The sequence below is a fragment of the Dermacentor silvarum genome, chromosome 11 (assembly GCF_013339745.2).
Source record: "Dermacentor silvarum isolate Dsil-2018 chromosome 11, BIME_Dsil_1.4, whole genome shotgun sequence".
In the NCBI taxonomy this organism is placed as follows: domain Eukaryota; kingdom Metazoa; phylum Arthropoda; class Arachnida; order Ixodida; family Ixodidae; genus Dermacentor; species Dermacentor silvarum.
This window is the reverse complement of record NC_051164.1, coordinates 103,474,218-103,498,434: the sequence shown is the minus strand read 5'-3', so window position 1 is coordinate 103,498,434 and position 24,217 is coordinate 103,474,218. Positions and strand designations below refer to the sequence as shown.

The window sequence follows — 24,217 nt, the reverse complement described above, 5'->3', positions numbered from 1 at the left end:
GCACATTGTGCCCCACAAATAATTTCAACAACTCGCAAGACAGTGGTACGTTACTTGACTATGAAGCAAACGTGCGTTGATCAATGGCACGTAACAAAGCAAGATCTCGCGTGCCGTTTATGCAGCCGCGGTTACCGCCGTACACTGAGAAGGTGACAGCATTTTCTGGTGACCACAGTGTGATGGTTACAATGCGTCATGCAGCTGAGCTCGTTATCCTTCCTCGAAGAGATCGTCCTTTCCGCTCTCCGTGTTTATCTAGATTTAGTAAAAAATATCACCTAACGGCCGCACTGAGGTCGTCAACAGAAATATTTTGTTTGTTCAGCGGAGCGCCTGAAACAACTTTTCGGCCCCGGAACACAACTGACATGGCCGACTTCAAAAGTGCAAGCGTATCTGCCGAGGAGGACGTAGTTACACTAAGTGCATACCCGTCGTCTATGCCTATTCTCGTGCACAACGGAACTCGTAAGCTGTAACAATCTGCTAATAGGATGCGCCGACTGAAGAAGTAGTTATTCGAACAATCGTGCAAACTATTGAGCATCCGTGGTCGCCTTGTATGCTTGAACCGCTTCGTGCCAAACCGATAACCGTTATTTTTTTTTTCGGTTCAGGTACGGTTCGGGTTCAGGCATGTTTCAAAATTGCGTTTCGGGTACGGTTCGACACCCTATTTAGAAGAAAAGAAAATATTTACATTAGACTTTCGGAGGTCTGTTATTAAATATTAAATTTCTATTTGTAAATTCCACTATTCAAACTTTGCTTCTCGTTTATCGCTGTCTCGCGCACGCGTCCATTTCAGCGCGTCTTCGGCTTTTTGGTGTTTCACGGCTGAAAACGCGGAACCAAGTCTAAACGTCAATACAGCCGAATGCCAGTCTGCGCGCACGCTCGCACGAGAACACCCAGTGAACGTTACATACGGGTCTTTGGGACACGACAAAATTCTGACACTTTACACAGCAATTAGACTCCTAAGGGTTAATCATAGCTCATTTCACGTAAGCAGGGCGACGCAAGACGGCTTCTCAGCCGGCACACTGGGAGAGCGATGTTACTAAAGCTGTCTTTGTCGCAATGCTGAAAAGCCACGCCGTGAAGTCCAACTCGCGTTTCGCCAGCAGCGAGCTTCGCAAGTTGTAACTCGCTTGCGAGTCAATTACTGTGCTGCTTACGACTAAGCTTTTATAAAATGACATCCAGAAGCCATCACTTCTGCTTACGGGACATTGGAGACGTTTTGTCCCAGAATAGGGACACAAGTGCAGAGTCGAGTGCTAAATAGTTTTAAATAAACGTTAAATATATGTTGAAGACCTGTTAAAATGCACCGACGACAAAGAAAAACAGTAACTATACTGGGAAGAGGAAAAAAAGGTATGCTGTCTCGTTTAAGAACGAAATACTTACGGAAGACGGGAAACAGTCGGTGCGACAAAACATTCTCACTTTTTGAAGGTACAAGCGTCTAACATTTTATGGATTATATGATGTTGATGGTGCAAAAGGGATAATCATTTTCTGGAGAGCAGCTCTATTCCAACGTTGTTGTTTTGTTTTTTTTTTATTTAAGCCGCTCAAGCAAGAACTTGCTATTGCCATAATTTCACCAACCCGTGACGCTTGTCGTGCGAAGCCATTAAAAAAATGTGGTTGATCCCTCTTATATAGGAATCGGTATAGAACACGAAAGTGAAACGTGTCTTCACAGAAGTAGTGTAATGTTTATTGCACATTGATATATAATGTCTATTGGTGTTTTGTGGCTAAAGCGCCCTTAGGCGTTGATGCACCCACGCTGACGCCTGGTGGCACGTCTCCTCCATCACGACTACCAACGTCGATGACCATGAGCAACCGTCGTGCATATGGAAGCTGCACTACGCTGCACACGCTAGCACAACGCGAAAGACGAAGCACGTAACTGACACACTAATACAACGCGCAAGACAAAGCACGTAACTGAATCGTCACCGAGTCAAATCAGCGCGTACAGCGCGTCGTAATTGCAGCCTCCGCGATCAACTTCAGAAACATTTTCAGAGCTAATTGCGGAGGCCACGCTCCGCTGTGCTGAGTACGGTGAACGCCACCTAGGTGGCGTTGGTAGTGCTTCTTGATGCCAGCGTCCCTTCGAATGCTGGCATCGAGGCGTCGTAGTGCTGAGACCACCGAAGCGTTCACTGTCGGTGCGCGTTAAGGTACGTCCACACTAGCGACAAAAACGCGCGCGACACGCCGCACGCGGCAAGCGCCCGCGCGGCAGACTCGCGCGGGCAAGTCCACACTCGCGTTTTGCGGCACGCGGCAATGGCGCATGGAGTGCCGCGTTGTCTCGTTCCATTCGATACTTCTCGTGACAACGCGCTCTCCGTTCTGCCGGTTTCGTGTTCCATTCTGTGTTTCTTTGCGCCACTGCTGGTCACGCTCAGCCATGTCGGATACGGACGCGGAGCTACTGGTGACTGTGAACACTATAATACTGATTTGTTCTTTACTTGTGCAACGTCGACGTGCCAGAAAGCGGACGAGAAAGTTTTGGGTGCGCCCCATATGGCGGTACAGGGACACTGAGAGCCAGGCGCACACTCTGCTTTCCCGCATGTGGCACACAGCTCCTTGTCCTTAAAATCGACGTTCGATTTGTCATAGAGGCACGCATATCCGCGAACGGTTTCCAAAAACGCCTCCATTGCGAGGCGAATTCTTCGTCGATGTCTCGGTGGCGGTGTGGGAAGGCTTAACAAAAACAGCCCCCTTGACTGGACATAGCCTCTGAGATTTTACGGCGTGCGTGTCACTGTTCGATCTCAGAGCCCATGCATTATGATTCTTTGCTTGTGCGACAGGTGGCGCCTCAACTGCGCAGCTCGCTTCTGATTGGTGCTCGTTTTGCGGCTGCCGCAAAAAATGGGTCTCGCACCCATTCGAGCGTTTGCCGCGCGTTGCTGCCGCTTTTCGTGAATCTTGCCGCGCGCGACAGCATCGCGCGGCGTGTCGCGCGCGTTTTTGTCGCTAGTGTGGACGTACCTTTAGTGTCATAATGCAGTACTTCTCTTTTCTGCTCGTAGGCGGCGGCACCGCCCCGAGCAAGAGCGCGGGTACACGGAGGAGTGTTAGATATATAAGGCGCGTCTGTGTAGCTCTCTGCAAATGCGTTTGTGGCGCAATGGGTTAAACGCTCGGCAATCTATCGTCGCGGACCGAGAGGTCGTGGGTTCGATTTCCAAATTCTGCATGCTTGTGGAACTTTTTCTTCTGGTTTCTTTCTTTGTATTATGTTCGTGTACATTGTAAGCTGACGTATTTCCGTGACGGAAATACGTCAGTGAAGTCTTGGTGGACCCCGGCATAAAACACTTTCGTGTTAAAAGTTGAAGCGCGACCTTTCATTAGAGACCAAAGTGTTATTCAGGCCAAACAGACCTCACACAGCCTCATAACGTCTGGTCCCATAGAGGGGCTGACCGCAAGCTATTCATTCATGTGCGTCACTCGCGCGTCACCAAGTGCGCCCCCGTTGCCCGTGACAACGGTACGAAGCCACCGTCAAACGCTCGCGCGAGCTTCGGCTGACCCCGCAAAAATGTGACTGGCGGAAGAACGATCTCCTTCCGCGGCCTTTCGATGGCATCCCTGTCAGCGACAGTGTGTCGAGCGCATTCATCTCACAGTGTAACTTTAACCACTCGGCGCCCCCGAGCCTTCCGGTGATGGGGTGTCATCAGGCGAACGGGCGCTCAGGAATTTTCGCTCCGCAAATTGACGACGGAGTAATCAAACGCGGCGTACAGGAAATTGATGCAGCGGGCGCCCACCGCACCGCCGCTATTTCCGTAACCAAAGGCGCCGCAACAGGTTGAACGTTAGAAGCAGCGGTGGTGCAATGCCATTTTGCGGTAAGCGAGGGCGGACACACACACAATCAAACACTGGCGTCTAACGCTACGATTGCGCCCAGAGGGGGAACTAATTGTCCCAACTGTCAATTCCTCCGTTGTCCGATCTCTCCCCTCTCCCGGCGTTCCCCTCTTTCTGTGTTTGTCCTTTCGAGTCCGCATACCTCCTTCTCGTCGCCTAAACGGAGAGTTAAGGAACGAGAAGAAAAATAAATATCAAACGAAGAAGAATGGAGGCACGACGGGAGAGGAACGGGAAAGTTCAAACGTCACTTGCGACCGGCCAATGGCGACGCTCCCCTTGCACTCCGTCTGACGTCGCGTGCGCCGAAGAAACAGGCAGCATCGGCGGTGGCGACGAGCAAGCACCCGTTGTACGACAGAGAGAAGGCGGGGGGTAAGGGGTGGCGGGAGGGGGGGGGGGGTGTTCTTCGTGGGAGGGCAAGAGACTGCTCCCGCACACACCGTGGCGGCGGCGAGACGAGGGTTAGTGGAGATGCGAGGAGGAGAGCCGCCTCGCTCTACCTGAAAACTTCTCGTCTCGGCACGTGCCAAAGTCGTCTCGCGCCTCGTACACTCCGAGCACGCACGCCGGACGGAGCAGCCGTCGTCGCCGCCGACACGCCGCAGACCGGTCTCGGAGTACGGGACAAGCTCCCGGCGGCCGGCCGGCCTCCGCGAAAACGACGCCGGGTCCCTCGTCGTCGCTGCTGGTGAACCATTGGCGAGAGACAGCCGTCCCAGAAGCTCGAGCCAGGACAACCAAGAGGAGTTTTCGTCTCGCTCGGTGAAACCGCTCTGTGATGCACCGCTGCTGAACAGCGAAGTTGCCCCTCGTCGCCGGCGGCACCAGCGGCAGCAACCTCCGTGAAGACATGCCCGCGGCGCTACCGCGGTGTTCCGTACCATCTGTGCGCGTTACCAGGCGGCACCCCGAGACGAGCCATCCAGCTGGTTCGCAACCAGACTCGCTCCCTCCTCTTGTCATCTAGGCCTCACGAGGGAAAAAAAAGGATTCCAAGTGGGGAACGACGGGCAATGTGCGTTGCGGGAGACGCTGCTACCTTACGGCACCGCTACATCGGCGTTCCCGAAGCGCGTGGTTTCGTGGTCGCACCGGCTGGTGCTCGTCGCCGTAGTCGCCCGTCCGGAGGAATAGCAACCGGTGTGCCGCCGTTGCCGACTGGTGTGAGAAAAGCAACTGCGCTCGAGCCGATCGCGCCTCGGTTTCCGCTTCGCTTCGACGTCGAGCCGACATCTTCGCACCGTCGACAACGAGTGACCGTTGTGTGTGTGTGAGACCTTCGGTGACGTGGAGCCTTCTCCCGCTTTGGTGACGTGTGTGCCGATATTAGTGACGGGCTAGTGAACGCCAGTATGTGTATATAGGGGAAAACGAAAACTTCGAGAAAGTTAGGCGATTGTTCACATTTCATACCGTTCTAAGGTGCTCTCTCCCGTACTTTTTCTGAAAAGAGTGCGAAGGAACTACTGCCGGGTCTTTGCTCCAGAGAGTTGTCCAGCTTAGCTCGGATAACGGCGGAGCTAGTGCCAGTACAGCTCGCGTCGTGGCGAGTGAGCGGTGCCAGAATTCCGCTGGTTGCAACCCTTCAGTTTGCGCAAAGAAACCAGGAGCGGCAACTCGCGCCTTGCGGAAACTTCGAGAGCTACCGCTGCAGTATAACATGCGTCACGGGCTACGGTAAGTCGACGAGCTAGCGGAAAAGCCGAAGCGACCGATTGCCGACTACACCCCCGCTCGAGCGGCGTCATCAACAACGGAATTCAAAGCACGTATTCGCGTCGACCGTACAGCAAGCAAGACTGACTACGCGGATGATACTTTTTTCTTTCTAGAGCATTCCTGGAAAATTTTTAGGGTTGGTGAATGTGAGTGTAGCTCAAATCCTTGAAGGAAATCTAGACCCATCCAAGACGACGACGCCGACGCGTCCCAGTGCAGTCATTGAAGACAAGGCGGCGCTCTGGATGCAAGGATACTCTCTTTCTCTCTCTCGGGGACAAACTAGTGCGTTCGGCTGAGGACGACAAGCAACGAGAAACTAGACCTGTACCTCTCTCGGCAGATCTACTCGTGTGCCACCGGTGACCTGCGCTTGCATCGCAGAAGGCAACCCCTCGAACCTCGTGGAAGACAGTGAAAGAAGGCAACTGCGACGCAGTCTCCCACGTAAGCTGAAGCCAACCGGGTGGGCAGGAGAGGCGAACGATCGTCACCTAAAGCGGGGACAATAAGCCCGCGGCAAAAAGGCAGGCATGCGCAGTCGGCCGGAGGCGCGTAACTCGGCCTGATCGCGCCCATGCTGTGTCCCGTCCTGGCGGTGTCGTGGGCGCTGCTGGTGGCGGCGGTGCTTCTTCCCCCCGGGTGCCGGGCCAGGGCCGTCATGGGCGGCGGCGGCGACGACCCGGACCGCGCCCGCGCCATCGAACTCATCAAGGGCCGCATACTGGCCGACCTGGGACTGTCCAGCGCGCCCACGAGCTACGGCCGCGGGGCCTCCAACAAGCTGCACTTGGATCACATGATGCGCGTCTACCGGCGTAGCCTGCACCACCCGCCCGAGGAAGGCGGCGGAGGACGCAGTCGCGGACGCGGCAGGAAAGGCCTCGCCCGCGGAGCCGCCAAGGAGGTCACGCACTACTACAGCTTTAAGAGCGAAGGTGAGTTCCTCGAAAGACTCCTGCGCCTCGTATCGTACATGTAGACCTTTCCCACGACAGTTCGTCGTATACATGTAGACCTTCCAACGACCTTAACCGGCGCTGGACGACTAATGCGTGCATGCGTGAGCACGTGCTCTAGAGCACGAAGAGTATAGTACGTGGAGCTGAATTTACAAAGCTTTTTTTTTTTTCCACAAGTGCTCTGTCTCACTGGCCTTCTTAAGACCAATTCTAACGTAAGAGCTTTTTTTTTTTTTTTTGTGAATACGGACCCTACGTTTTTGCAACTTCTTGCACGTATTCTGGCTCTGCTACGTAAACTGTGGGAAGGTCTACATAGCTGCCCGACGGATGGTGGTTAGACGTGCGCCACTGGCTCCGTTTAAGCGCTCGGAGTAAATGCTTCGGACAAGTCTTCTGCTAACGCCCATCGAAGGATGCGTCACCTTGGCCAGCGTACACATGTACAGCACCGGTAAGGCTATCCGATGAACGCGGATTCGAACGCTACGGCCACTGACCAACGGTGTTCGGCCTCTGGTCCGTCGTACAGCCAGATTGTAACTGCTCAAGCTGTAGTATGGCCCCGCCTCTGCAAGGAACGGCAATCAAACAGCTTAGCCCAGTCGCGACGCTTCGATAACGTAGTTCGGAAGGAAGGATGTCTAAAATCGCCGGCTAGTTTCTAGCCATGCGACCATTATTGCGGTCCTCGCATTCGGTAAGGACCACACCAATTATCGTAATGCTAGAGACTAACCGGCGAGTGTTTTAGATTAGGTAGTGAAAGGGTATATTTGATAATTTATAAACACCGATGCTATACGTAACAGCGAGTGAAGAGGCGACTGAGAGCGTCTGATTTGAAACCGAAGCAAATTGTAGGCGACGTGAGCAGGCTCCACCAGTGCTGATTTCTCGACCAAACACCTGGCGTACACATTCACGTAAAACAGGAGATTCGGTAAAGTGGAAGGATAAGGGAGCTTGAGTTTATCTACGCGGAGGTCGTATGGCAGTGTCTTGGATAACAGCGCACTTTCAGCAATGTACGCCCCTTTGTCGCTCGTAAAGGGCCGTACGTATCGCGGATCGGTGCTTCTTGAACGCCCCCCGACTGTGAGCTATACTGTGACAAGTTTCGCAGTGCATCTTGAACGCGATGGTCACGTGAACTCGACAGAGAGGTCTGTTGGACGGTTCCTCCGTTATTCCTCACAAAAAAACACGCAAGATTTCATTTTACACTATGACGTCTCCCTAAGCCAGCTCTAAGTGGCCGTTCTACGTACGCCGGAACGAAACGGGAAGGAAAAGCGAAAATACGCTTCTTACGCCGGATTACTTGAAAGTGAGATGACTGGTCGTGGCGTAGCCTGGTGCCAAGTGTGCTCTGGCCCCAAAGCCTCTGTGAATGAATCACCTCAATGTCACACACACACGGCGGCGTGTGTGGAAGTTAACCTTCGCCTTCTAGTTCGTTTCCTCGTGTTCGCGTTTCATTCCGGAGTGACAGTACATCACTTATCCAAAGAGGGCACGATGCAGGTCAGTGCCGACGTCGAATTCCTCCATTAAAATGCGAAACGTTTCCTTTTTCTTTTTTTTTTTTTTCTTCCGACGCCGCACGACACCACCGATTGCTCGGGCCGAGACATTATAAAAAGAAAACGAAAATAAAGAAAGGCACAGCTAAACAAGGAAGGCGACGAGATTACAAGCAAACAAAAATAAAATTTGTTACAGTTCCAATTCATTTCAAGCAGCAACTACGTTCGTTTTTTCGATACTGTCGCGTTTGGCTTCGGAGGCTCCGTTCGTCCTTGTTTTCCGAAACCCAGCGGGAATCGCTGCCTTTCCTGTACGAAGCAGGAACACCCGTGATCGGCATGTAGCGTGCTTACGTAGTTCGTTGAGCTCGACGGCGACTTGGCTCGCGCGCAGGGAGCGTTAATCTGCTTAGAGCAACACCGCTCGCTCAGCTTCTCCGGCACGAAAAAGAAATCCGCGGCGGCTGTTTTTCTCGCTGCGTCGTTCCTCTAAGAGAACAGGTTCAGCGACCCGAACTTTCGTTTTTCTTAACCTGTTCATTTGACCGAAACATGGGGAATACGGCCTCACAACCATTTCCACAACTGAAAAACACTCGGTTCTTTAATATACGAACGTTTACCCAGCTTCACGAGAATCCAGGGGCATGCGCCCGGATTTCCCGACACCTTTCACCAGTTTTGGATGTCTTGTCCATGATAGAGGATGATTTAGAGTATTTTCTACTGTGCTATTCGCATTGTAATGCTACTACATTACTACAATACTACTACTCAATATCTAAAGAGGATGCAGCATGAATTTGGTACAAACAGAAGCTGACTCATTAGACACACAGACAGTAAGCAAGCAAGGGAATGTGTCCCATGTAACTATATACCGGGTGTTTCTCAATTGATGTCCTACGGTAGATATGGCAACAATTCCATGTGTGCAGCTCGGTTGCTCGCAGAGGCCGAAAGTAAGCTCCGTAGAAATCGAAATCTTCATTTCCGCAATTACCAACTTAGCTAATTACTGATTATTTACATTACACGGCATACATCGCGCCAGCAAACTGAATCCGGATGGTGTTCGAAGTGTGTTCACTTAATACGGTATATACACGTTTGCGTTTCCCGTAGCTTTATCCTGCTAGAACATATTCTATGCGACTGTCCTGAATATAATGTTCCGAGACAGTCCCTGGCGTCCGTTCTAGCACACCTGGACAATCGACCACTGTCAATTGAAACCATTCTCACGTGTCGTTGACAGAAGACATCGCAGCTGAAAGCGACGAAGGGACTGCTTAGGTTTTTAAAGGAAACGGGCTTGGACAAGCGGCTATGACAGTGATGTCACGTACCACGCAAGAGTGACGGACTGTGACTGACGATGTGTGTGCTGTGTACGTTATGTGCTCTCTCCCTCTCTCTCTCCTCCCCATCTTTCATTCCCCCTCATCCCGCTCCCATGTGTAGGGTAGCAAACCGGTTGTGCTGAACTGGTTAACCTCCCTGCCTTTCCTTCTCCACTCTTTCCTTCCTTCCTTCCTTATCCTGCAGCGCGAAAAGTGCACTGCCTTCAGTAAACTATAATACACGTGAAGAGCCAATGCAAATCGTCGCAAGTTTTGAGCATGGATGTCTCGAAACCGGTGCTAGTTTAATGATCCCTGCAAGGTGAACACCTCGCCTTGCTACTGCTACGCCTATGTTAAATCAAATTTAAAGGTTTAGATTACATCGTTTCGCTACGCAAGTGAGAAATGTGTTTTGTCGAAGTGATTCAGACCTTTTTTTTTTTTTTTAAGAAACCAAGCTGCTTAGTTAAAATTGCGCCGTCATGACACCTACGATTCTTTCTAACAATGTTCGAATTAAACCTAAATCAACCTTTTTATACGAGCTACGACACGTATCGACGAAGCCACAGTTTCGCATCACGCTTACCCGAGCACATGGAGGAAAGAAACAAAACTCCATGCTCGAGCAAGACCTGGAGCTGGCAGCAACGTGCGAGCGCTGCAGATGCACGCTGCCGTCATCTTTTCTCTATGCACGTGCTCTGAGCAGGGCGGTGGAATACAACGCGACAGATCACGTGTTGGGCCGAGTTTAGATACGCAATGTGCCCTCGTAGTTCTTTTCCTTCCTTTATGGCTCGCAGATGAAGCACGACGCGCTACAAAGAAAACACGGGCTGGGTGACGCCCTCTCAAGGCAAACGGCGTCTCCCTATACATACCCTTAACGGTTTACACGCGTGTGTGCCGATTACCTGCCGGAATGGCCTCAGCACTATAGAACGCCGAGGCCGGGGGATACGCAAGGCACACGGGATACGCAGACATGACGCAGAAGTGGCACGGTCGGTACACAACGCGCATTATCGGCTGGTTATCGGCCACTGCTGTGCATTAAGACCTGCGAGAGGCCGTCGGCGTCGGAAGTATTTGGGCCAATCGATTGCTACAAAATCCGCTTACACTGCTCGCACGCCGCTAATCGCCGCAATCCCCTCTTCCCCTCCCCTCTCTTTCTCGACGCGTCGGGAAATTTCAACCTCCATCCCCCCTCTCCCTTACCTGGTATAAACAACGTGCCTTGTTTACATAAGAGAAGCGTGACCTTGCTTACGCACGGCAAGCGCGCGTACAGAAATGACGTTCCCGGTAGCTGACTACATACGTAACGCGACCGCGGGGGGAGGGGGGGGGGGGGGGGGGTATTGTACCGTTCGTGGCTAGAGTTACTTCATACAGTTAACTACTCCATTCGCGACTAGGGAATAGAGTAACTGAGAGATGCCGAGCTTCTTCTGGCGGTAAGAGAGAGAAAGCGAACGATTAACTATCGACTTTGTCTATATTATAATATAGTGGCTTTTTTCAGTGTCGTAGATTCGCCATTAAAGGGAAACTGAGGAGGTTTTAGAATGGGAAGATTTACGGGGGTTTGGAAGGCTGACACGGTATAATTCAATTCCTGCAGTTATTTTCTCGATTTTGCGTGTAGCAGCACCGCAATCGCGGTTTAAATTTTCGTTGACGCTCCGCCCCTTCGCGCGCAATGACATCAATGCAGGGTCACGTGAGCGCGCTATTCGAATCACGCTCCTCGCCGATAGCCAAGATGACGTCACGATCAGGTTCGCCATCAAAGCCCGTTAAACGACCCGCGGCGTCTCCCGCAGACGCTGCGGCTTGTTTTTGCTAAATTAAAGCAACTTCTGTTGGACGGTGCTCTCTATCGGCGTGTACATATATATATATATATATATATATATATATATATATATATATATATATATATAGTCGTATCATAAGGAGCCAATAAACATTGACACCAACGAACAGACTGATCATAAAGGAATGCAAAGTACGTAGGCACCACCCTTTATGCCCTTGTCTATCGCGCGGCACAGTTTTCAACAAGAAGAATGTACCAATTAGCCCGTGAACGAATTCGTTCGAAACTGAGTACGTCTTAGGCCTGTGCTGTGCATTAATTCGAGGAGTGCTTTCTCGAGACAGAGAGAGACCTCTTTAACGAATCCTGTGGACGTTTGCCTTACCTCTTTAAGAAGACAATAACGCTACGGTCGCAAATGCAGTGTCTCTGACAAGAGAAACACGGCCGGTGCTGTCGCATGAACTACTGAATGCTAAAGCTATCATGGTGATGGTAATTTTTTTTTTTGCTACCGCACGCTTTGAGCATTCTCACACAAAGCTATCGCTATTACTGTATAGCGCCTAAGACTTGGCCTGCACAGCCGCGCTAGCCAAGACCGCAGCCAAGCCGCAAGCGTTTGTGCGAGTTGCGTAACAGAAACTCAGCGAGTCTGCAGGGATTGTGCTCCTTAACTTATTGGCTTGTCATGTTGCGTTGTTGCACAATTCACGCTGTGTGCAGCCTATTTTACGATGTTGTTGCGCAATGTTGCGGCCACGCCCTTTGCAGTTACTACACCTGCGCCTATGGCATGGCCTCGCATCCGCAAGCAGCCTTTCTGTCTTTGGCGTTTAGACCAGCTTCTGTTTCTGCATAATTGGTTATGATTAATAGGTCATTCATTCATTCGTTGATTCATTCATTCGTTGATTTGGTCATTTGTTGATTTGGTCATTCGTTGATTTGGTCATTCGTTGATTTGGTCATTCGTTGATTCATTCGTTCGTTTATTCGTTCGCTTATTCGTTCGCTTATTCGTTCGCTTATTCGTTCGCTTATTCGTTCGCTTATTCGTTCGTTTATTCGTTCGTTAGACCTATTTATTAAGTTCACGTAGGAATTTCAAAACTCCTTGTCCATCACTTCGTTATAAAGACTCTGCAGGTGAAATATTGTAGGATGCTCTGCCGTCGACAAATCCCACGAAGCTCTGCCAGGCGAAACATTTTAGCAAGTCTGGGCCCAGGATTCGCGAACATTTTCGCACGCAAGAACGGTTCGCGCAGAACGAGAAACAGCGGAGTGAGTAACGACAGCGAACGGCAGGACACACGAGCAGGCCAGCCAACCGACAGTTTCGACAAGACAAAAGCGATCTAATTGTTCGTGCCGATTCTGCCGTCAATCGTACACAGGGTACGAAGTGGTAGCGAAGACAAGGGCAGGAAATACAAGAACACCGTACACAGAAACACACAATTCGTCACCACACCGTGTCTCTCAAGCTCCTTCCCACCTGGAGAGGATAACTATCTGAAAGAACGAACTGTGCACCACAATGCGGTGCCTCATACAAGGTGGCTTGTCCAACGTGGCTATCCGTTCCCGCGAAGGGCTTCGGCTACTCCGATACCTCGGCATATCAGTTCTGCATCTCGCAGCACCTCGTTCGCTCCAGAGGTCACTGACATCGCTCGAGGCTGCTGCGCGTTCGCAAAACTGCGATTCAAGCTTTAGTATCGCCGCTCGAGATTGGAAGTGTGTGTTTGGCAAAAAGGTCCCATCGTAACCTGATCGCCGATTCGGAGGCTGACGCGATCCCATTTGCATGCGTTTCGGCATCCGCGCTTCCCCGCTCTCTGCACCCGCCCTTCTTTCTTTCTTTCTTTCTTTCTTTCTTTCTTTCTTTCTTTCTTTCTTTCTTTCTTTCTCCGGCTATTGTCGACCGCCCCACGTGGCGCCCTCCCACCTTTTCCCGCTTAGCGTACGCACCCGAATCGTGATGAACGAGGGGGCCATTACTTCCGTCTCGTTTCCCCCTCTCACCCCGCTGTTTATGTTACCGTCCTTCCCACTTACGCCTTCAGTCGCCGCCGCCGCCGTGAAGTTAACGGCCCCGGCTGTTCTAACCCGGCATGGCGGCGCTATTTAAACGACCCCGGCGGCGCGTGCTTGCCCGCTCGTTAACTGTCACCGGAGAAAGAGGAAAGGGAGAAAGGGGTGAGAATAACAGGCGGGGGCCGACCTCAGTAATAGTTGACTGCAGCGTTTCGTAAGCGACACGTGACAGCATCAACCAATAAGGGAGGCGAGAAAACCCGCTCCATGCGTATCATTTATACGCATCGCGGCCTGCTATAGTCCCCCCGCACACCGTTTTAATGTGATGGCCGCGGACCTATCATTGACGGTTCGATCGAGAAACGTACGCTATCAGCGGCCCTTGCTCGAGTGATTGCTTGAAACCTTTTTTTTTATATATATATACGCCACCATTTCTATGCCTACCTAACGAGGAAACATGTCCGTCCGTCCTTCCGTCTCTTTGAAATAAATTCGAAAAATAAAATTCGAATAAAATTCGAAATAAATTCGAAAGGGGAAAACGCTGGCGGTAGCGAGTTTCGAATCTACGACAAACGACGACAAACCATACAATGTGTTGTATGCTTCAGGCATGCGTACAGGCATGCGTACAAAACAAATGTCAAAGGAGAACCGTTTCTATGAAGGCTCTGTTGAAGGATTTGGCGATGGTGGAATAAAAGCCATCTCTCGTACCACATTTAGAGTCGACCTGGAGCATTGCTGACATCAAGAAAAATCAGATGTTGCAAAAATTTCATGCCAAACACGCCACATCCGCGATGCGTTTCGGTGGTCGCCGGATGCGCCTTCCATTGGGGGCGTTCCTTCACCGACCGTAATGCCACCGATCTCTGAGGGCTCACGCACTTCCCGTCGCGCAACACGCACACATATAAACAGTCAATGAGTTGATAAGGAGGATAAGGAGTGATGAGGGCTTATATGGGCCTCATTACGGTTGATAATGCTGCGACGCGGATGGAAAGGTGGTAAAGAGCGATAAGGACTTATAATGGTCGGATCAATTCTGATAAGGTTAATAAGCACTTATAAGTGTTGATAAGGATCCGATCAAGTCCGATAAGATTGATACCGACCGACAAGGGTTGATAAGAGTTTATACTCATCGGATAAGGTTTCATAGCATTGATGATGACGCCGGGATGCGTGGAGACGAGGAAGTGACACAATGCTTATACGCATTCTTAGACAACTCCCAGAGTAGTTTCTGAGTTAATTTTTTCGTTAAATTCGATACTTAGCCCTGCGGCACAAAAAGAGTGGCGCACCTCACATAGGCATCTAAATATGTGATGGTTCGTTTCAATAATGTATAGCAGGGATACTTAGTTTGAACCGTAAGTTCACCGTTGGTGGTCCGGTGGTCGACTTGCACGTATAGCCGCTCCATATTCTACAGGTAGCCACGCCTCGACAAGCGCAGTCCGGGCAGCAGTCATATTTTGAGGACACCGCAGAACTATACGAATAGCGAGAAACGATTTCTAAAGCGGCCTTACCAATGCCAGTCTGCACATAATTACTGCGGTGACGCCTTCCGATGCGTGACAGAACGGACTCGGCACTGCCTCGTTGTACCCTGCAGCTGTGGCGACGCGGAACGTAACTATGGAAATGCAGTAAAGAACGCGGGAAAGGATATATCGTTGTGTATCTGTGTGTCTTAGAGATAGCCGTGAGTGAAGGAGAGGGGGGGGGGGGGGGGGGGGGTCGGCGAGCTTAGGTGGAACCTCTTACCGTTTGCAACGGCCAAAATGTCCTTGTCTCGTGCGCTTTTTGCGTTTCTTTTGCGACGGCTACTTCGAAGGAAGCCGCCGTTAGTCTCCCTTCCTCTGCCGGCGACAGGAGGTCGTTTTCGCGAGGAATCCGGAAAGGCTGATGAAAAAGTAAAGGTGAATTGGTAGCTATGTAGACAACGGCGACGGTCTACGGAGAAGCACGGCAGTTACTGAAGGATCTAGGGTGCGTACAAATGATAATCTGTCGTGATGGAACGGCTCATTGAGCGCGTTAGGGCGTAAAGTGCAGCTTGAAGGACCACGTCCGGTGCTTTCGTCGGGGCACCTGCTACCGTGTTGTGCTTGTATGGGCGATGTTATGCGCGCGAAATGAAACGAATTCGCAACTTTGCAGGTACACGGAGGGAGCCCATTAATTTTGGCCAAGGCTTTAGACAAGCCATGTCCAGCGTTTCAAAAAGTGTGGTCGCGACTTTCTTTTCTTCTTTACTCGCTACGAATATTTTTCATAGATTCCTTTCTTAACGTTTTTTTTTTTTTCGACTGTATAATGCGCAACGATATAATGAAATGTAGAAGAAGGTTTGGTGCTCAGGCGCGCTACAGAGTCTTCGGCTGTTTCAAATAAGCAAACGGAAGTGATTTTACATTAACAGATCTTTAAAAAAAAAGCATCCACTGCTATCTCATTTGCAAAAATACGCAGCGTCTCATACTGCGTGTGAATATTCTTATTTTCATATTTTGTGGCAGTTCTCGACACACAACAGTCACGCAATCGTCCATCTTCGTGCACGTCAAAATACCGAGCTCGTGACACCACGCCGCATGCAGGTATCGGCGCTTGCGTATATAAGACACGTGTAGGCGGGGTACGGGTGCAGTTCCGCGAGTTGAAAAGCTCACGGAGTGGCCCCTAATCGACCCTACAGTCGAAGGTATCTCCGGCTTGCTTTTTTCCCTCTTCCAAACAAAGAGAACGCAGTTTGGGTCGCCGCGGAAAAGCTGGTTTGTGAGAGACCGACAAGTCGGCGCCCAGGTCCCACAAACGCACTGCACTGCGCTGCTGCGGAGAAGCCGTTCAGAGGCGAGGCCGCAGTCAATGGCCAGCCACTTCCTGCTTTGTAAGGAACGTGCGGCGCAGTGCAACCAACCGCTCTATCCTTCGGTGCAAGGCATGCAAATATACGCACCGCCACTCCCAAAGATACTTCCTTCACCAACGGAGCTTCACGCAGGGCACGACGCGATTCACACTGCGCAGCGTTTCTCCTCTCTTCTATGCAGTAAATACCCGAAAGAAACACAAGACAGAAGTACGCAGGAGGACGTAAACTTGAAGTCATCAACTATAAATTTGAAGACGGTGCCGGTGTTTGGTCGGTGGTCTACGACTTCCAAGTTTGAAGACGTAGACGGTGGGTATTGGAACCAACCGTAGACGGCTAAATAGACAGTTAAGGCGACAGCAGCCATCCCAAGTCTCGTTCCAATTTGACGAAGCCGGCGAAAGAGACAGCTTCGCGAAGACAACATCGAAGTCAAAAGCGATGCAGGCTATAATTTTGCTGTCCAAACAAGATGACGGCTGAGGAGAAGGCATGGAAACTCGACGGGAGCATTGCCTGTGCACGAGAAAACGTAGTCACGGTTTCTTATGCTAAGTTGTGCGTTTCGAAGGCTTGCGCACGGCAAAGTACTCAAATACGGCTACAATATGTGTGTTTCTCAACTTCATGTCGACGCGAGGCGGCATGAAGTCAGAGAAACGTCTTCCAGATGCTTTCCCTCATTTGGGCTCAAAGCTGTCTGCTTAGCAGTCACCGTAGATTGTCTGCAATGCTAGCCAGAGTTGGAACACACCCAGTGGTCAATCTAAGGGTGTCTCTGCATTCAACGTGTCGACAAGGAGGCGTGTCTTCGTCAGAACAACAGCTCCCTTCTGAAACATGGCATCCATGGCGTATTTCCGGCTCCTAAAATCGCTTCCGGCACATGGAGTTAGCAAAAACATGACCTTGGAGGTCTGTGTCCGTTACCCACAGGGAGCTGTCGCTGGGGCGTGGATTTGGGCACAGCCTGTTGTGTCCGGAGATACCCCTCGTTTGACTGCTGTTGACTACAACATAAAACAACAAGATTACGTGAGACAAAGGATTCGCAATAACATGCAGTCATCAACCATGCCCGAACAAGGATGCCTCAATCTGCAGCTAACGTATATAGATAAGGGGACCTGTCTTTATCAGGTCCTGACGAAGACGAGTGCTTGACGAAGACGAAGTCCTGTCGTCGAAACATTGGCTCCAGACTGAGACACCTCTTGTTAGGTCAGTGTTAATCCCAATAAGACTATGTTTGCGTTAGTTCGTAATTAAAACATCACTTCCTTCAGAGTGGCAATAAGATCGCGTGCCAGCAGTGCGACTTGTGATGCCAGATTTTGTTGTACCAGCAACGCGAATTTGCATTATTATATTCCTTCGACTCACAGGATGAGTTCGTAACAGTGATTGTGAAGTAACGAAGTATCTTCATTTTTTTCCCTGCATGTATAAGCTATTGTCTCGTTATTAAATCTCGAGTGCAGTTTTTCCTGCACATAATTTCATTGCAATATGCCATTCAGCGGTCTAGTTTTTTTTTTTTTTTATCCGCAAACATCGCTGCTGCATGGCCATTTGCCATGTTCGCTTCAACGGGCATCGGAGATTTTTCTGGCAACCATTACTTTTTCTTTTATTTACCACACGAGCTGCCAAATGGCATATTATACGAAATAAATGCGTGCGGGCCTTCCTTGTAATGAAGCCGCGCAAGTGATCTGCGGAACTTATTGTCCATAATTAACAGCTCGTGGTTTTTGGGATGGTTTCTCCGTATCTTGATATCTATAAGCACTTATTATTCTGAAGTTAGAGTTATGCATAGCTTATACCACTAAGACCCTTTTCCCTGTAGCTTCACGGGAAACAAGAGTTTCAACTTTCAACGGCTGAGTATAACATAGAAAGGCTGGGTGGCTGCGGGCATTTGGGGACTGATTAAACGCGCAGATTGGAGCCGGTTGTTTCGAACCACCAACTACTCGAGTGCAACGTAATCTATCGAACACCTTATATTAGTTGTATTCTTATTACTGCACTGTGAGGGCAAAGGGAATGTTTGGTGGTAACATATTTTTTACTCCATTTTGACTCCATTTTCTACGGTACTCGTATGCACTCGTAATGGCAGCGACAATTCATCCCTCCTCTTAGCCTCTCTCATAATTCGCTGTCGTAATAATCTCCGTCCAACGGCAGCGACAAATATAGCTAATTAGCGACAATTACTCTTACCCGTCGGTAGCGCGTTATCGTCACGGTATTGCGTAGTCGCGCTCTAGCATTGAAACTTCGGAAACACTTGTTTTTTCCGTCTGGTGTTGATTTGCTCGCACTTCCTTAATAACCGCCCTTCATAGCAAACCCTTGCTGTCCTCTTCGCTCGACACCCAAAACACGACGTCGTCGATCTACTCTACGTCAGCGAGCGTTCCTTATTTTCATGTTTCCTGCGTCATCGATGGGGTCTCGGCCACGTAACCTCCTTGGCATCAAGTCAACTTTACTGCCCCGAAGCAAAGCCTCCTCCGCCGTCCTGCCCCTGCTCGAGACGTCCTCTTTCCCACGTGTCCGTCACACGGACAGTCGACGCCTCGCAGTTCCGCGTGCGCGGCTTGACTATACTGGCCGAAGAATGTCAAGAAGCGTTGGAATTTCGTCGCGAGAGACCACGCCGCATTTTCCTGCGCTTCAGCGTTGTCTCCTCCCTACGGGTCAGTGTTTACTTTTTTTTAGTTTTTTCTAAGTGCGGTAACCGGGGCGTCGCTGGCCGTACTCGGGTCCTTCTGGGGGGGGGGGGGGGGGGGGGGGGGGGGGGGTCCGGTAGCGAGGCGCCCTGCCCCCAACAGCAGCGCGCGTCAACAGGTCGCGGACGGAGGCGAGAAAGGTGCGCGGCGCAACGAGAAACCGGCGCATTTCCTCGGTACGGCTTGTCGCAGCTACAGGGGCTGTGAGAGCGACGGGAGAGGAGGGATGGGGGGGGGGGAGGTTTGTAACAGCGGAGGGACCCATTTTTAGAAGAAAACGAGCTCCCTCGTTGGTTCCAGCGCGAGCAATAAAATCTGTCGATAGCCACGCGGAAGACAAAAAAATAAAAAAAAGTGAGCGCGAAAGACCTGCACAAAAAAGACGCTGCTCTTCACTCTCGCCGGCCCAGGTCGACAGAGAGGGAGAGAGACACACGTTCCTTAGGCCTTGCTTGTATATTTCAGGAGAGTGGGAGAGGAGGGGCGACTAAAGTCACCCAAAGGCAACTACTCTGGCTTTTCGGAAGGTGTCTCGCTGTGGGTGGGGGGGAGTGAAGAATTGGTTGAAAAAGAGAGAGAGTGTGTGTGTGTGCTGCTCGCCAGCGCTCTGGAGGGGGGTGGTCGCGCTGTGCCGGCAAGCTGCGCAGGGCGATGTCGGGTATCGATAAGGGTGCGCGCATACCTCGAGTCTTCGCCCGGAGCGCGCACGACGAACAGACACGACGCGGGAAGCTGGGGCAGCCGTGGAGGCGGCGACGCACTCAGCGCCGACGCCGGTCTCCCCGATGGTATCGTTCCTTATCAGCGGGGTGTTTTTCTTTTTGTTTTCCATCTGTTTGTCTAACGCCGGCCGGTGCCCTATTGCCTGCGGAGGAATCGCCCAGTAGAGGCAGAGACGGTCACGTCGTCGTCCCTCGCCATCGGTAGTGTCTAAATCGCGCCCCCAGCGACGGCATTCGCGGAGTAAAGTAAGCCAATCTCGAAGGCCCTGCTTTTCTGCACTGCAAGTGCCGGAAGCAATCGTGGGAGCCGGAAATTCATCACGGCAGCTATGTTTTCGACATCACCCTAAAGAGTTTCTCACGAAAATGGCCTGCGGGAACTCCGGCGCTGTTGTCCTTACGGGAACCGCAAGCATGGCGTTTTGGCCAACATGGAAATAATCATTGAGTTGAACTGAACGTGGGGCGAGTTCTCGCGTATTCATTTTCTAGTACATTTCAGCGCGCACAACCGACAAAGCCACAAAATAAAGGTACGTGGGATGTAGGCTATTTGCTTCTAACACTTCTGCACGGAATGCGCTGCAGCGAAATGTCGTCTACAAATTGCTTGACGCCCGGATGCCGTCGGAATGTTCGCAGAGTGCTTAATGTCTCCATTCCTACGTTTCACTCGCCACGGAAAGTGCAGAGACTGCTGCTTTCATTACTGCCATAACAATTATATGGACACTCCAAGCGATTTTTTACGTCGGCGTCGCCGTGAGGTTCCGTTATATATATATATATATATATATATATATATATATATATATATATTCCGTGCCATGCTATATTACATATGGTATGTGCTGGTTATATTGCCACACCATCCGATCACTAAAGTTGATAATATACGAGGTCTTACATCCTTTACAAAATATTGCTCAGAATCTTGAGAATGGCTGTCCACAATAAAATGTCATGAAACAAAACACCGCCAGCGCGTGCCTTCTACCTTAAATCTTAGCGTACGTTTACTTCAATTCCTACTGCGATTACAACTACAAGTCCTACACTTCGTGTAGTATTCTAACATGTTGCTATCGCATTCATTGCTTCACCCTTATGACGAAACCATGATTTCAACAGCGGAGCTGTTTAAGCTTTTCGTTTCCCCGCATAGCGTTCGCAAAAACTCGCCTAGCGATGACGTCACTACGCCTCGCTTCTAGCTCCGGCAACGCTCCTCCGCCGCCGCGCCAGCGATGACGTCACTGCGCGCTGCATAGTGCAGCTTGCAATGCTGAACACCGCGTTCCAACAGACCCGCTCCGTCAATGCGGTCGCCTAGCAATCACTTGCCCAGCTTCGCCCAGCCATGTTATTGCTTCGTGCCCCAATTCTCGCTTTGCTTAGTCAAGAACACAATTTGTGAAGCTTGGCCATGACGTCATACTGATTAGAAAGATCACACACAACTCTCGTAGACTTCGCACTGAGTAAATGTAACATGGGACGGCCGAAGAAGTACAAGACTCCCGAAGAAGAAGCCGCTCAGCTGGAAGCTTGTCGTGCCGCCAGCAGAGAACGAATGCGGCGACTGCGTGCTAATCCGGAGTATCGCGCCGAGGGGCCGAGGATCCCGAGTTCCGAGCCCGGAAAAGCGAGCTCAGGCGACTGAGCGAGTAGCCGAGCCTAGTAACACTTAGCCAAGCCTAGAGAAACTGGAAGCAGCTAGGTGATCACCAGCTCCGCTGTTTCTCCAGCCTTGCACAACTTAATGCAAGTTGCGGGTTTTTTTTTTTTTTTTTTTTTTTTTTTTTTTTTTTTTTTTTTTTTTTTTACTGCTGGTCGTTGCTCTAGTGGTACTAACTTGAGCTGAGGTAGAGGGGAGGGCTCGTTAATTGCGTTAATTGCCGCTAACCCACGTTTGCCTCATGTCTTCGACAACGAAGGAGCGACTCGACGGAACGCACACGATGGCATCGTAACCATACTCGTACATATAAACACGGCCATAACTCGCGGCGTAGAGTGTGAGCCCTTGCTACTGTATACCCTGGAGGGGAAGCTTAGATAAATGGCGACGATGGAAGGGTTTCGACGCCATGTCTGAAAAGCGAGCGTCGCATGCGTAATGGACTTGATGCAACCGTCACTGCTCCCCCGGTGCATGTGGTGATGTGCGCAAACTCTACAGATACCGAAGGCTACAAGACGACATCACAAGCCCAGTGACATACATCACGGTCGCGTGCTGCTAAAGAAAAAAAAAAAGGAAAACGGAGATAGCTATATATATGCGGAGAGAGAAATCCAGACAGAAAGGCGAAAGCGAAAGATTAAAATAGAGCTGAATACAATGGGATGTGCGCTGCGTGTGAAATGAGGTTTCCGAGAAGGCGTACGCGTCGCGACCTTGAAGCTGAGCGGACCTTGGTACGGCCACTACGCTCTTGCTTCTTCAGGTCGGATACTTCTCGCGCACATACATTTTTCGACTCGCTCTTGCCATCTGTTGAGCAGATAAGGGGTGATGACCCGGAATACCCTGCGCCGATTTCAATCAGTCGATAAAATCAATCGTTTATTTTTCCTTAGTAGAAAGGAAAGAAGCACAAACGTAGAAGCTGCAACACCGAGCAGCATGACGGGTATAGGACGCCAGCTGATTTGATAGCAAATGGACAACAGCTCGGTGATATTGCTTTGAGCAGGTTATTTAAAGAATTAAAATGGCGTTCACACGATGTCCGCATGCCATTTGCTTTCAGAAGGCAGAACGTGCGCGCAGTGCATCGAACGCATCGAGTTTTTCGCGAGGCTAAATGTACAACAGAAAAATTTGTGTACGGGTATTCACATTCACTTATTATACATACTGAGCGACTCGGCAGCGGCCAGAGCGTTTCTTGGACCGCGTGAAATGCCTGGAATCTCAACTGTGCCCCCACTAAAGCGCTTATACGGCATTCCTGCGGGATACAAGACTAAATGAGAAAGAAACGCTGCGAACGGCAGGAACATTTGACGCGTAAGTGCGTATAGCGCCGCCAATGCTGTAAACGCTTCGCGCATTAGCGGGTTACCATACATAGAAAACATCAATCGGCGCGCGCCGTCTGAATTTCGAATAGAGTATGGAGAAAAAGAGAATGTAATAAGGTGAGAGATGGAAGAAAGGGAGATAAAAAAAGCACGCACGGACATGCACTAACACATGCAACTAACACATGCACTAACACATCAACTAACACATCAACTAACACATCAACTAACACCAAAGTTGTTTACAGTCTCAGTCATGTATCCCACAGGAATGCCATATAAGCGATTTAGTGTGGCACAGTTGAGATTCCAAAGATTGCCACGGGCCAAGAACGTCGTGCAGCTGAAGTCGCGTGTCGTGCCAAGTATGGATGCTCTGCAGTGTATACTAAGAAGCAGTACAAATGCATTTGCAAACACCCGCAAATGACATTAAGTCATTAAATTCCCCCCGAGAAGTAGTTGTTCGTGAAGTTCAAGCGTTCCATTTTGTTTTGCGTCGTACTGGAAGTTGTATTTTTTGGTCTCGCTGTCTTTCTCGTGGTGAGTGACATGCCACCAGTGACGTAGCCAGGGGGCGGCACACAACTTTCTGGTGGTGAGCGACATGCCACCAGCGACGTAGCCCTGGGGTTGGCACACCCGGCACCTGCCACCCCAGACATCTGTTAGTAAACCGGCTGCCCTACCCCTCTCCCTCCCTGTCCCCGGTCAAGCGCGTGCCACTCCCCCCCCCCCCCCCCCCCCCCCCGAGGAAGTTTCTGGTAACGCCAGTGCATGTCATCCATACTTATCCTAGCGCTCTACTAGTCTATGGCGCTTTGCGTTAAAAGCTGCACCTTTGTATCGCTCACCAGAAGAACGACATAACCTCTGTGCATTCTAGGCAGGTATCACGGAGCCGACAGATTACCAAACGGACAATATCAGCCACTGGCTTGCGTTTTTACCTATGCTAATTCATTCATTCCGCCCAATTACTCATTCTATTCCAGTCGACCCAATCAATCAGCCCTGTCAAGACTGATCATATACGGGACATCCAGGAAGGAGGTGTCCCGACTTTTCTTGAAGTTCTTCATGGGTGATAACTTAGAACAGCGATCGTTAAAGTTTGGCAGACTCATTTCACTCGTACGTAATATCAGATATCAGATGCTATGTGGGAAAGCCACTTCTTCATACTATATCTGTGATCAAATTTGTATTCAACGAAGTGTGCGTGTGTGCGTCCTCCGAGAAGATGGCGAAATAGACGCTATTCTTCTCGGAGGAATTGCTCAAATGGCTCAGCCTCACCTCTCCTGGACTTCGTTCTCTTTTTCGACACAATACTCCTCGAACTTCGCGACTACTGTCTTGTAGTCATGTTTTTTCCGCTTCTTCAGCAAACGAGAAGTTGTTGTATACCTCTATTGCTTCTTCGCCGGCGACGCTCAGCAGGACTGCGGCCTTTACTTCT

The 24,217-nt window shown here is 50.5% G+C and overlaps 1 protein-coding gene across 1 annotated transcript in view; it reads left to right on the top strand.

Moving 5' to 3' along the window:
- Positions 1-4,485: 4,485 nt before the first annotated feature.
- LOC119433276 (bone morphogenetic protein 4) overlaps positions 4,486-24,217 on the top strand; it is a 74,643-nt gene continuing 54,911 nt past the window's right edge. The window contains exon 1 of the mRNA XM_037700423.2: positions 4,486-6,590. Coding sequence (XP_037556351.1) covers positions 6,230-6,590 — 361 coding nt within the window. The 5' untranslated portion in view covers positions 4,486-6,229. The remainder of the gene's footprint in view (positions 6,591-24,217) is intronic.